At 41.5% G+C, this 13,500-nt stretch overlaps 1 protein-coding gene across 1 annotated transcript in view; it reads left to right on the top strand.

The window, feature by feature from the left end:
* Window positions 1–11,922: 11,922 nt before the first annotated feature.
* The window catches only part of LANCL2 (LanC lantibiotic synthetase component C-like 2 (bacterial)), a 45,804-nt gene continuing 44,226 nt past the window's right edge, over window positions 11,923–13,500 (top strand). The window contains exon 1 of the mRNA XM_009321663.1: window positions 11,923–11,994. Coding sequence (XP_009319938.1) covers window positions 11,923–11,994 — 72 coding nt within the window. The remainder of the gene's footprint in view (window positions 11,995–13,500) is intronic.

Here is a 13,500-nt window from a genome sequence, read left to right as displayed (position 1 = left end):
ATCTACGGAAACTTTTCCTTACCGTCTCATAAAACTTAAGCTCTTTTAGGAAAGTGGCCATAAAGTTTGGTTTCCCATCATTGGCTACAGTAAGGTCTGAGAACCCACCTAAAAACAAATACTGAGTAATGAGTTCATAGGAGGTGTTTCATCTCTAGACAATTTATGACTTTCTCATAGATTTTGCAGTTGTGACTGCTTTAGTGTCACACAACTTTGCTGCAGACTATATTACTCAGTTCATGTCAAATGCAAATTTTTAAAGGCTCTGCCATGATAGACTCTCTGCATGTCTTCACTATTTGGGCATCTGTGGTGACTACCATGACAGGGTGACAAAATTATCGTAAGCAGGCATCACCGACAATTAAACAAGAGCAGCAGGATTTGCTATTTACTAGTCTAGTTGCAATTTTTACCAGTTTCAGCAGTTTCAGTCAGTCAAGGGAAACTCTGCAAGTGGAAAACTAGATCTGTAAAGTTGTAGGTGAGTAACTGCAAACATCAGAAACTTTTCTTCGAGCATGGTTTCCTAAGAGTGTGGGAAGCAAAGCAGAGTTATCCAAATGGGGTATGACCTCTTCAGTTTTGTAGTGTGGAAATGGTTGCAAGGCATACACTAAAACACCAAATGGGCTACTATAAATGGGATTTTTCTCTTTAAGTTTCCTGCGGGAAGAAGGGTACATCTGTTGATACAGATGAAAGCTTTTATGCAGGCCTGCACAGAGGGACCTCAAAGTTCATTATATTCACTTTCTGAAAAGTTTTCACTGAAGCTTTTGTCTTAGCTTCACACAAGGCAGTCTTCACATCTTTTACTTCTTTGAGGCTTATAACTATCATTTGTTTGAATCATATAAAGGCTTTCCTCATCTTTCAGGGAAACTTTCATCACCAGGAAGTTCAAAGAGAGCTTGAGTTCACGTTGCACGGCTGAAGGGCACCTCCTTACCTCTTACAAACCCACACCACCCCTTCCTTCTGCAAAGCTCTGCGGGACTACCGAAGCTTCTAGACTACCAGCACATTTTCCTGTGACAGTTGTTTTCCGCAGTAGGACTGTTTCGCCCGACTTACAGGCTTGGCCTGGAAGTTAGCAGTGCTAATGTATACTGGTTGGGTATCTGGGGATATTGGAGTTAAAATTCCTGTCCCTGATGTACTCTTTTTAAAACTTTCAGGCCTTGAATGAGTCCATGTAAGTTTTGATCCACTGTTTCAAAATTGCAGAGCTATTGTTTCAGAAAGTTCGGTACTGTACCAAAGATAATGTTGATTTCCCACTGCGCGACAAGGAGCAAAATACAGCAAAGTTCAGAGCCCCATCTTCACCCTTTCCTCTAAGCGATTAAGCATTTTGTTATCAGACATATGCTAGCACAAGCACTGTGTATTTCCTACTGTTTCATCAGCTTTCAGAATCTCACATTATCTACATTATCATTTTGGGGGCTTTTTGTTTAAAGCCTCTCCTTCCCTGTTCTGCCCCCTCCTCTTCCAGTCCTTGAAGTGGACGTTCGCTGTCCTCAGAGCTGCTACCCGTTTATCAGCAGCGGGCACTGATGCACACACTGTGCTACACATCGTAAAGGTAGCCCACTCAGGAAGCAAACAATTTCAGGAAAAAATCAAATCAGTGCTAATTCTAAAAAATAAAGGTTCAACAGTAGGAGATGAGGCTAGATAAGCTTCTTAAGAGCTTACTTCTTTAATCTATTGAGGACACTTTATCTGCGTATTTACCAATAGCTAGAAACCACACAGCATTCCCTTTTCATTTTTTCTAAACCCTCCATCTGTTTATATTCAAAACCAGAGATAGAAAGAAAGAGAAATATTCATAGAGAGATCTAGGAAACCCACAGAATTGGTAGGGGACTAGGATGAACTTCTAAATTAGCGGTACATGGCTGCTTTGAATCAGGGTTTGCTGAAAGCTGTCTTCTGACAACTGTTTGACGTACATGAAGCAGCTAGATGAATTCAGTTTAATTTTTGGAATAAAATGGTAACTTCACCAAAATGCTGGATCTAATCACCATGAAGACAGACCTGCTCATTTATCCTAGGAAGTAGCCCTAGGAGACCTTAGTACCACAGAAGCTTGCAATGTCTGATTGTACCTGAACATAAAAGATTTCAGCCTCTGCAACTACCAGAATATAACTTTCTGTGAGCATTAAGATCAATACATGATCAAGAAAATATACCCATTATGCCCACATCTAGGCTGGGAATGGAAGCATCAATCCAGTCTTTCCTTTTTCCCATCCTGCAACAGCTTTTGGCTCAGAAATATCTGAAGCGGTGTGAGGAAACACTTCTGGTGAGAAGAGCACACCTCTCCTCCCCATCCCACCTCACAAGGCTTGGGCTGCTAAATCTGTACCACTCATGCCAGCAACATGTCTGGTCCTCTTGTTCCACTTGACACCTCATCTGCCTCATCACATCTCAAACAGTTCAGTATAACCCTAAAAAACCACCTTCTTCATCCATTATCATATTCCTTGAGCAAGAAGCGCCTTTCTGGGAATATCCCCCAGGCTTTTTATTTTTCTCTCACTCCACTCTCACCACTCATTTGTGTTACATGACCAAAGAACTCCTCCTGGCCAAGACCAAGGAACTTTTCCTGGACAAAGCTAGGAAAAGGTTGGGGGGGTTCTTTTCTTTTCTTCTTCTTTTCTTCTTCTTTTCTTCTTCTTTTCTTCTTCTTCTCTTCTTTTCTTCTTCTTTTCTTCTTCTTTTCTTCTTCTTTTCTTCTTCTTTTCTTCTTTCATCCTCAGTCTACTTGCTGTTTAGGCCACAATCATCATGTCCACCTTAAGGGACCCTGTACCCTTTTCCCACCTTTCCTTCACCCCCTTTCTGGGAATATCCCCCAGGCTTTTTATTTTTCTCTCACTCCACTCTCACCACTCATTTGTGTTACATGACCAAAGAACTCCTCCTGGCCAAGACCAAGGAACTTTTCCTGGACAAAGCTAGGAAAAGGTTGGGGGGGGTTCTTTTCTTTTTCTTTTCTTTTTCTTTTCTTCTTTTCCTTTTCTTTTCCTTTTCTTTTCCTTTTCTTTTCCTTTTCTTTTCCTTTTCTTTTTTCTCCTTCACATCCTCAGTCTACTTGCTGTTTAGGCCACAATCATCACGATCATCTTGTGCGACTTTAGGGACCCTGTACCCTTTTCCGACCTTTCCTTCACCCCCTCAAACCACCCGCCAGCTCTTTGGCTTCACACCACTTCCCGCTCTCAGACCTCAGGGCTGTGCTCTTTCGCATTAACCTGTAGCCCTGACTAGTGCCATATGCTCTTAGGGAGACCAGATCTGACACAGCTACAAGGAGTGTGCACCCTGCTGAGGAGGAAGATCTCATAACCAAAGCCTGTAGCTGTCTCCATCCTGTCAGCCACTGAATTTGTTACGCTGATGATGCTTTCTCCCCTCAGGGCTGCTTTGTTTGAAAGATTTTTTTTTTCTTTATTTTTTTCCCATGGAAAGCTGATAGCTTAACTTATTTAATGAAGCGCTCTGCAGCCTGATGACCGTGATTTCTTCTGCTTCCCAAATGGTTTAATTCTGCATCAGTTATCCTTGATCTGTCAAAAAGGAACAGTGATTGGAACAGGAGTCACAGCGGCTGCTTTAGATCAAATTATGCAAGAATTCCCCACTATCTTCAGTGGGCCACAGTTTTTCTCTTTTCTGGCCATATTTTTTTTTTCAGTGTCTGCCAAAAATGCTTATTTTTGTTGAAATTTCCAGCAGAAATAGCTCAGCAGTTTGGAACAGGAATGTTGCATCAGAAGTGAAGGGAAGGATGGAAGGCATCCTGTGAGTAAAAACAATCTCATGCTTTTAACAGCCCTGAAAAGCAAAGCAGTTAGCCACTGAACTAGGCTTTCCTCAGCAACTGTGCTTTAAGATATCACAAGAGAAACTGATTCTGAGCGAGCAGATTCTTCTGCTGTGTTAGTAGGCTGTGCACGTCAGAAACCGTTCACTGCACCAGACTGGATGCAACATTTACTGGGCTGTGAAGTCTGCCCAGATGCTGTCAGGACATGGAGGGCTGTTGGGAAATCTCCATCCCTTGCAAGGCAAAGAGATCCTCCCAGCATTTCATCAAGGTAGGTGCTGATTCGGAGATGTCGCCCGTGAACATCACTGTGCAAAATCTAAAACAGGTCTTCCATCACACATTGTTGCTCAGACCAAGTGAGACATCACTGCTCATTAGAGCCTGGACACCTTAGAGTGCTTTCTGATGGACTGACTCCAGTGTAAGTGAGAGGAACTGGGCTATCAGAAAACTATTTTTGTTCAAGTTTGGTTGTTTCACAAAAGTAGAGCCCTAATTCTGTTCATGCTCAAATACTTGAAGATTGAGATGTGTCCTGGTTTCAGCTGGGATGGAGTTAATGAGCGAGCAGCTGTGTGGTGCTTAGTTGCCGACTGGAGTTAAACCATGACAAGATGATACAAGTCCAGTATTTCCTAGATGTCTAACATAGGAAGTAGCAATGTGGGTCAATGTGCAACTTCTGACAACCATTGAATGCTTTCAATTGGGAAAATGCTGTGAGGAATTCAAGGTGGCTTATATACTGGATTTCTATATTGCCAGATTGCACTCGGCTTTTGCATGAATGGAAAGAAGGGAAGAACGATGAAAGGACCGTTTCCTCAGCTTTTCAAGTGGCACCTATAAGCAGCAGCTACACTGGGAGTAGCCTCAGTGCTTTGTGATCTAATAAGTTTATCAGTGCTGGCATGAAATGGTTTTGTTGCAAAGCCATCAATGTCCTATCTCTTGTATTTGTAAGCCTCCGAAAACCATTTCCTGATGCTTCCCCAATCTGTAGACCTGTAGCTGCCCTAAACCTTGGTTCTTCTATGTGGGAGACTTCCTATCCCAGGATCTCACATCCTCAGCTCTGCCAAGCACCAAAGACAAAATTAATGGCTCTCCTAGCCTCCTTGGCTCCAGATACTCCCAATAACTCCCTCTATGTTCTAGTTCTCCCATGGTAGCCCAACACCAACCTTCACCTTTTTTAAAGTAAGGACTTGGTAGTATTCATGATAAGGAAATGAACGTGGCTGAAAAGCTCAAACGCTACAGCAAATGGCAATGCAGGGATATGAGCATGTGAAATTGAGGAAAAATGAGAATTACTAGATGGGTATATTTGCATGTTGCAAAAACCAAGGTGTTAGTCTATGTTAAGATGTCTGTCTAGCACATGGTATCTTGGCAAGATTAGCACCACAAGCTCAAACGGTAGCAAAGTCTCCAAAAAGGGCATTTTCCTTCCCTATGACTAAGTGTTCCCAAGGATCCCTGTGAAATTGCACGGCTTCTGACCAATGCTATTATGGACTATGTCCAAGTAATCCAGTTGAGCTTTGGCAAGATTTGCAACCAAACTCAGATCCACTCATCTTTACGTTAGAAAATGCTCAGAACAAAAGAAAACTGAACTACAAAATGTGCTGTGATCAGATACCTTTTACTAGTTTGAACATGATATTGCCATTCAGCGTGGTGATGGTAGAAAACATTAGGCATCAGAAAACATCCACTTGAATATTGGGTGTAAAAAAAAAAAAAGAAAATTTGGCAAGCAGAACACATCTGACAATTCTGTTAAAACATAAATCTTAAGTTTTGCTGCTCCTGTACTTAAGCAAACTCCTGTCTTGAAGAAAGATGTAGTGAATATGTGTATTCCCTAGTACCCTATATAACCAGTAAGTCAATTCAGTCTGGGCTTGAACACAAAATCTATTCCCAGATGATGTGCCTGTGATTCTTTTGCATCCTGAGGCACTTGGCAAGAATCCTGACAAACAAGGTTAAACCCAAAAGAGACTCAAAATACCTGAGGCAGTGGGTTTCTAAGCCTTGATCAGCTGGAAAAAAGGGAAGCATTTCTTTTTTCAGGGAGAGAAAAAAGAACAAAGAGAGGTCATTCAAGAAATGCAAACTCAATACAGATACCAAGAATTAAAAAAAAAAAATTGACAAACCAGGAGGCAGCAGGCAGAAAATATCACATCACTAATGTTGTTAGTAGAACCAAAATAGCACAGGAATTAAATTCCACTGAACACAAAGAAAAATCTGGGGATGGTATAGACTGTAACCAGCTTTAGCAAGCAGTGAACTCTGATCAGTCACTGCCGATAGCTGTTTGGTGTTGTTAAGAAATAATGGTCCCTCTAAAAGTAATGTGATATCTTTGATAAGGGAGGGATTACAACTAATGTCAATCTTTTCCACTGGGGGCAGATATTTTGGAGAATAAATATCCATTTTCCATATTTTACTTGATACTGTATATTCTGGAATTGTCACAAGCACAGCACATCCACAATATTTTTTTTATTAACATGTCTAATGACAGGCCAGGCCACAGCAAAACAAACTGCTTTTCTTGTTACAGCAATGCCCTTCAGCTTTGGCCCTGGATGAGATGATAGCATCACAAGGATGCCTGTGTGCTCATTTAGCTCTTTCTTGAGATTGCTACCGGGTTGCTACCAGGTATGGAGTTGATTAATATCATCAAGATACTATGTGTAAAATGCACAACTTAACTATCATAAAGTTAATGGTTCTTTTATTTAGCAGAGGAGTAATACATATGCATTTCAATGAAGGATATTTCTGTTGGTATATTGAAGCACTGATAAAAGCCAAAATACCCACAAATAAGGACTGAGGCAGTCGAACAGTATTTATAACAGAGAGAAAAGCAAGTCAAGATGTCTTTTTAAAACATGCTGTAATTCAAAGTTAAGTTCTCCACTAGCTGCAGAAATTGCTGTGTGATGCTGTTTGGTTTGCATTACTTAGGAAGACTGATGCACCATTTTAGCCGTAGAAATCTGAATCTCAGAGATTAATTGGTAAAACCTAGAAGCAAAGAAAGAAGTAATGAAAAAAAAATCTTACTACCTCAAAATACATGAAAACTTCTGAGTCTTCCCAATTCTTTCTCACGATACTTCTACTGTCAGTGAAATCAGGAAAGTAGACATATATATAAGGTGTTTATTATTTAGCTGGTCCTACACAGGCATCTATTCAGAATCTTCTGTGCTGATTTCAACATAAAAATACTGTTGTTTGAATCTTAGTCGCGTGAGCTACAAAAATGCTATACAGATAGGAAAGCACAAACCAGATTCTAACTTGCTTTGCTTTTCATTGAGAGAATTGTAAATTAAATGCCAGCCAAAAAGATTCTACAAGTTATAGGCAAGTTTTAATCACTGGTGATGATGATTAAGCTAGGAAAAAAAATAAATCACACTCAGTTCTTAAATACAGTGTTGAGTTTTTCAGGATTTGCAAATTATCGTCCTCTTGTTACAAACTCTTCCTCCTTTCTCTGCAGCACTCCTGTTACAAAAGATGCTCAATTTATTATTAGATAAATAGGGATGCTTACACTGTTTCAGTCTGCATTCTTAGAGTAGACATCTGTTCATTTCAATAGCTCCTGACATGAGGAAGATAAGCAGATCATGTTCCCTTGACAATGCACTGCTGGGTATTCACCACATCTCCACCCATCTTTGAGAAAAATGTGAGCTTAACTAGTTGTAGCACAGGCTACCTCATTGTCTGGAAGTGCAATAATAAGCATCCTTGATACAGAAAACAGAGATCGCATCATTGCATATTAACTTTTCTCTGTTGAGGTGCTTGAAGTTACAGATTAAAAGGCTTTTTCTTAAATTTTAATCTTACTCATTAATGGGGAAGGGCTTGTCTGTAATACAGTAAGAAGAATACCCAAAGTATAAAGTAAGCACTGTGTATAAATCCTTCCCTTTGTAGAGAAATAAAATGTCCTATATATGTTAGGCCTTTGCCTATTTTAATGTTGATAGTCAGTGAGATCTTCTGAGGCATCACTAGCAGAAGAGCTAACCAACTCTGTCCTTTAGCTAATTAAGACACCATGTCTTCTTTCTTGACAGGACCAAAGTTTTGCTGCTATTTCCTCTAAGCAAAAAACCCCTGCTGTTTAACTCCTCATAGGTACAAGATAAATGATTGCCTTGAATAACACGTCAAAGCCTCAGGCATTAGAAGGCAAAGATGCTGACCTTATGGCTGCTTCTGCCTCTTTTCAAAAACCAAGCAGACACATTTAAGACTTATAGGTCGCTGTGCCTCAGGGTCCAGTTCCATTTCATCCCCAAGCAGACACCCCATGGGATTCCTGAGTCCCTGTAAACTAGAGTAGACATACATCAGATATTTCAGGCATTTTGCTTGCCTCGGTTAGATGCAGAAAAATCACAATTTTTTTCCCCCTTTCTCAGTAACAGCAGGAGTCTGCTTAAGAACAAAGAATTAACAAATCCCATCTGCTAAGGACGGTTACCTCCCTCACCCGACCCTTATTGCCCACTATCTATTGCCGCTCCTCCGAGGTGCAGGTCAATGGGTGTGTACACCCTTACCTCTGCTCAGAAGGTTAAGAAGGGCATTTGCAGTCACTAGTGCTCTGAGGATAATGACTCCAGATTAACAGCCAGGAGATTAATGTGGAATAAAGCTAGAACTCATTCAAACTTAATTCCCTTTGCTTCTGAAGCTTTCTCAGAAAACACACTTTACTTGGAACAGCTTCTTCCTTCCCTCCCACTCTGTGCCTTTTCTAAACAGCATACTATAGCAGATGCCAGGGTTTCTACTAAAGTGTGGAAGCCTCATTGTAATGGGTCCTTTGCCATCAGCCATGAAGATTCAGGATGCAGTGGGGACAGTATGCCGGTCACCGAGTGGGAAAGGGAAACCTTTTTGCCTCAGACTATGGGGCAGCTTCATTTGCATCCCTGACCCACTTCTTGTGTTGAGGGTCTGTCCTGGTTTCAGCAGGGATAGAGTTAATTTCCTTCCTAGTAGCTGGTACAGTGCTGTGTTTTGGATTTAGCATGAGAACAATGTTGATAACACACCGATGTTTTAGTTGTTGCTAGGTAGTGCTTACACTAGTCAAGGACTTTTTAGTTTCCCATGCTCTACCGACTGAGAAGGCTGGAGGTGCACAAGAAGCTGGGAGGGGGCACAGCCAAACTGGCCAAAGAAACATTCCATACCATGTGACGTCATGCTCAGTACATAAACTGGGGGAAGCTGGCCGGGGGGGCCGCTGCTCGGGGACTGGCTGGGCATCGGTCGGCGGGTGGTGAGCAATTGCACTGAGCATAACTTGCTTTGTGTATTATCATTATCATTATTACATTATTATTATTATTTTATTTCAATTATTAAACTTTTTATCTCAACCCACGAGTTTTTCTCACTTGTGCTCTTCCAATTCTCTCCCCCATCCCACTGGGGGGAGTGAGTGAGCGGCTGTGTGGTGCTCAGTTGCCGACTGAGGTTAAACCACGACAGGGTCTCCACCTGCCTTCCCCACGTGAAAGGCGGCATCGAGCCCAGGCTCAGCCCCAGGACTCGTGTTTGATGCAGAGATCCCAAGGCCCCTGTCCTTGGAGTGGGGGGAAGAGGGGTTCAAACATATGTGGATGTTACAATGGGGAAGCATATGGGGGAAGGAAGAGCTGGCACTAAACCCAAAGGCTCCTGGTTGCTGTGTCCCTAGGGGGGAGAGGAGAACTCTGTCCTTTTTGCTGCTCCATCAGCTCATCTCTGGGTTCAGTTTAGACTGGGGTGAGGCTGCAGTTCCTGGGGGAAGAGGAACCAGGAGGGGCACTGTGTTTGCACAGACACTTGCCCTCTGCACTGCACATAAAGCACCCCTAAACTGGCTGGCAGAGGGCTGAGTTGGTGACACCAGCCAAAGCTTTGCCCTGTCAGTGGCAGCAGTCAGTAAAGCCTCCCTCCTTCAAGGCTGTCAGCAGCGTTCAGAGCCACTGAATGGTGTATCCATTCAGCAGCTAAGGAGAGCACTACATTTCCTGGTTCATAGATAAATCCTGTGTTACATCTCAGATCTGAGGCTCCACAACTGGCATTCAAAAACCCAGAGCTTTTCTGATGAATTCACAGTCTGTGGTAGCTATCAAGCAATGTCCTTGCTGCTGCTGCTGTGTTAGAGACCTGATTGAAACCAGCACTGGCACAATCTTTACATACAGACCCTTTATCTGGGAGAGCTCTTACAAACAGAGCAGGACTGAAGTGAGAGTATGAAGTCAGGTTTTACACTCCCAGCTTCCCAAGAGGATTAGGGTCACATCTCTCCAGCGACCGCCATACTAGACCACATGGTTGGAGAATACAAATGAGTAAATGACAACTGTGGAAGCCTTTATAATCTCTGCCCTGGTTAATAAACACAGAGCAGATTTTGGGCTTAAACATATTTCTCTGCTGTTGCTTCTGGTTCTTGAGGTCTTCAGGGTTCCTACAGCCTGCCCTCACCTCTTCTTGCCTTTCAGTTTCTTGTATGCTTAGTCTTTCACATTAAGATTATGGTCTATCTTATCCTCCATTTTCTCTTCCACAATAATCCTAAGAATGGTCTTTCAGGGGACACGCAATAAGCCTGATTTCTGCCAACCAGGCTACCAGCTCGACCGGCCTGCTGAATTTAATGGGATTTCATTATACACACCAGATTTAATTCTTTACAGGCCTCCCAGAGTTCTTTAATTACATCTTGTTCTCCGTGTGTCATTATTCCTTAACTGGCCCCAAATTAAAGTCAGTTTAAAAAAAATATTTAATTGCATTCCTTTCTTACTTGTGGTTGTCTAACATCCATATAAAACAAAAGAGGCCTTATAATAGCCTTGTATATTTGAAGCTTGGAACTGAAAATTACCTGGAAAGATAACAACAGTCAACTCTGCTATATTCCTGGTCTTAATTTAATAGAATAATGGCAATGCAAGCCTGGTAAGGACCTCCTGGGATCACATGGTCCTTTCTCCTCTCTGAAGGATAGAGCTATTATACCTAAACCATGTCTGATAATTTGTCTAGCTTGATCTTAAAACCCTTCCATAAACAGTCCTCCTCTGTGCAGCATATTTAGGCACTGCAGCACAGATACTTCCTAATACCAAACCCCAAATTTGCATCTCCAATGCAAATTAATTGAGTTCATCACAGCCTATTTGCAAGGGTCTTTGAGAACAAATTACCACCTTTCTCTTTAACAGGCCTTTGAATACTGGATTATCATTACAATTTATCCCTAGTCTTCTCTTTCCTATACCAAAGGAAGCCGTTTCCTTCAATCTTTTCTCAAAAGTCATGTCTTTGGGTCTTGTTTCCTGGCCATGTTTTCTTTACCTTCTACCTTTTTTATTTCCCTCCTCTGGACTCCTCCCGGTTTGGCAACACTTCAGAAAGTGTGGCGCCCAAAACCATTCAGTGCCAATGTCAGCTTCCCAGGGCCAAGCAGAGAAGGATAATTACCTTGCATATGTTACCTACAGCACTTCTGTCAGCACCGCACAGCATGAGATTTGCTTAGTTTTGTAACAGTATCATATTATGACAATTTCATTTGTCATGGCTCCATGAGATGGCTCCATTAGAGCAATCACATCTCTTCATTCTCTGTTTTATAATTTATTCCTTAATTTCCCTTTCCCAAGGATAAGTGTTTGTATTTGAGTACTGAATTTTCCCTTGTTGGTTTTGGGCCTTTGGTGCTGTTTCTCAATATGGTTCTGCATTTTGACCCTGTATCTCAAAGAGTTTGTAATCCCTCCTAGCCTCTTGTTCTTTGAAAACTTGTGTGTTTCATGATTCAAGTTGTTAATGAAAATCCTGAGTAGAAATATGATTTCTGCAGAGCCTTGCTTTTAACGCCTTCCCAGTTTAACATCAAACCATGTGAGTGTTTGCTCACTGTATCATGACTCTGGGTAAGTACACGTTTCTTTTGTTTCCTTAAGAGCATGTTAGGTGGGACCATGTCAAAAGCCTTAGCAGAGTCAAGATTCTTTATCCATGAGAACAATTATCCTGTCAAAGAAGGAAACAAGGTTAGTTTGACATGATTTATTCTCAACAAATCTACTCCCGCTGTTTTTATTAGCTTATTATTCTGTAGGTACTTTATACATTGATTCTTTAATAATTTAGTCTTGCGTATCTTTCAGGATAACACAGACAGACTTGTTATCTCCCTGAACCTTCCTTTTCCTCTTTTGAAGGATGGGTTCTGTGGGTTTTCTTCTAGTTCCTAGAGAACCTTACCCTCTTTTGTTACCAATGAGTGTTAACGGTTCAGATACTGCTTCAGCTTCTTAGATATTCCAGGGTAAATTCCACCAGGCCACTCTAACTTCAATATACATAACACATCAAATATTTTCTAACTTCTTTTTCCCTACTCAGACTCGTGCATCTGTGCTCTTGTAAACAACCTAATTGCTTTAGGCATTTGCTCACAATTTATGTCATGCCTGAAGCAAAGATGTCATTGAATATCTTGGCTTTCTCATCGCGGTCTATTATTTGCAATCCTCCCCTATTAAGGAATGGGCCTGAATTTTACTTTGCCTTTTTCTGCTCTTGTGGTGTTCATACAATCTTTTCACATTAATTTTTATCACCCTCAATAGTAGTAAGTCATTGTGTACTTTATCTTTCTAGGTTCAACCATACACTTCTGGTCTACTTTTTTCTACTCAGCTTTAGCCGGATGTCCTTGTTCCTAATTTGTAAATAAACCCTTTTTTAATATTCAAGACTTTAAAGAGCTTCTGCTGCAGCTATTCCTTCTTCTTACCCTGATTCTTTTCTCCTTCATAGCACAATAATTTACTGTTGTGTCTTAAATACAGCTTCTTTCAGTAATTTCTCTCTCCCCTGCACTTCTTTATCCTTAAATTATCTTCCCAAGAGAATCTACTTAGAAATTCCCTGAGTTTATTAACATCTGCTTTACCAAAGCCCATCATCTTTATTTTGCTTCTCCCATGCTGTCCTTTTCTTAAAATAGTGAACTATGATCAATAGCTTTGCAACCATTTCCTCCCCCTTAGTCCCTGGAATCTACCATTTTTACAGAAGGTGGGCCGGTGTGTTAAGAAACCCCTGTGTCTGAAAGCTGCTGTAGTTTCTGGTCAAACAAAAGATACAAAAAAGCCTGCAAAGCATGTCCTGCTTGAGCCTGTATACAACAATACCTGTACTACTTGATAATGCTCAACATTACTCCAGAAATGTGCAAAGGTGATCCGCTTAATTCTGACGTGATGTGGCAACCGAGTTGCAACACACACACGGAGAAGTAACGTTAATCCATTTTGTTACTTAAGGAAATCTAAACCAGTCAATGCAGTTACCCCAGCAGAGTTTAGATTTTCTAAAAATGATGATGCCGGGGGAGGGGAACCTCAATCCATCCCCCTCCTACCAGTTTGATGCCAGGGCCAGCAATAGATGCCCAGAGCCTGGAGAAGGATCACAGGTCAGCAGGAGAGTGCCGAAGAGCAGCCACAAAAGAACTTCAGCCAGTAAGACAGCTTCATCGGGGGCCCAAC

Source organism: Pygoscelis adeliae, unplaced genomic scaffold (assembly GCF_000699105.1).
Source record: "Pygoscelis adeliae isolate BGI_AS28 unplaced genomic scaffold, ASM69910v1 Scaffold40, whole genome shotgun sequence".
NCBI classification, from domain to species: Eukaryota; Metazoa; Chordata; class Aves; order Sphenisciformes; family Spheniscidae; genus Pygoscelis; species Pygoscelis adeliae.
This window is presented reverse-complemented; position numbering and strand designations above follow the sequence as displayed.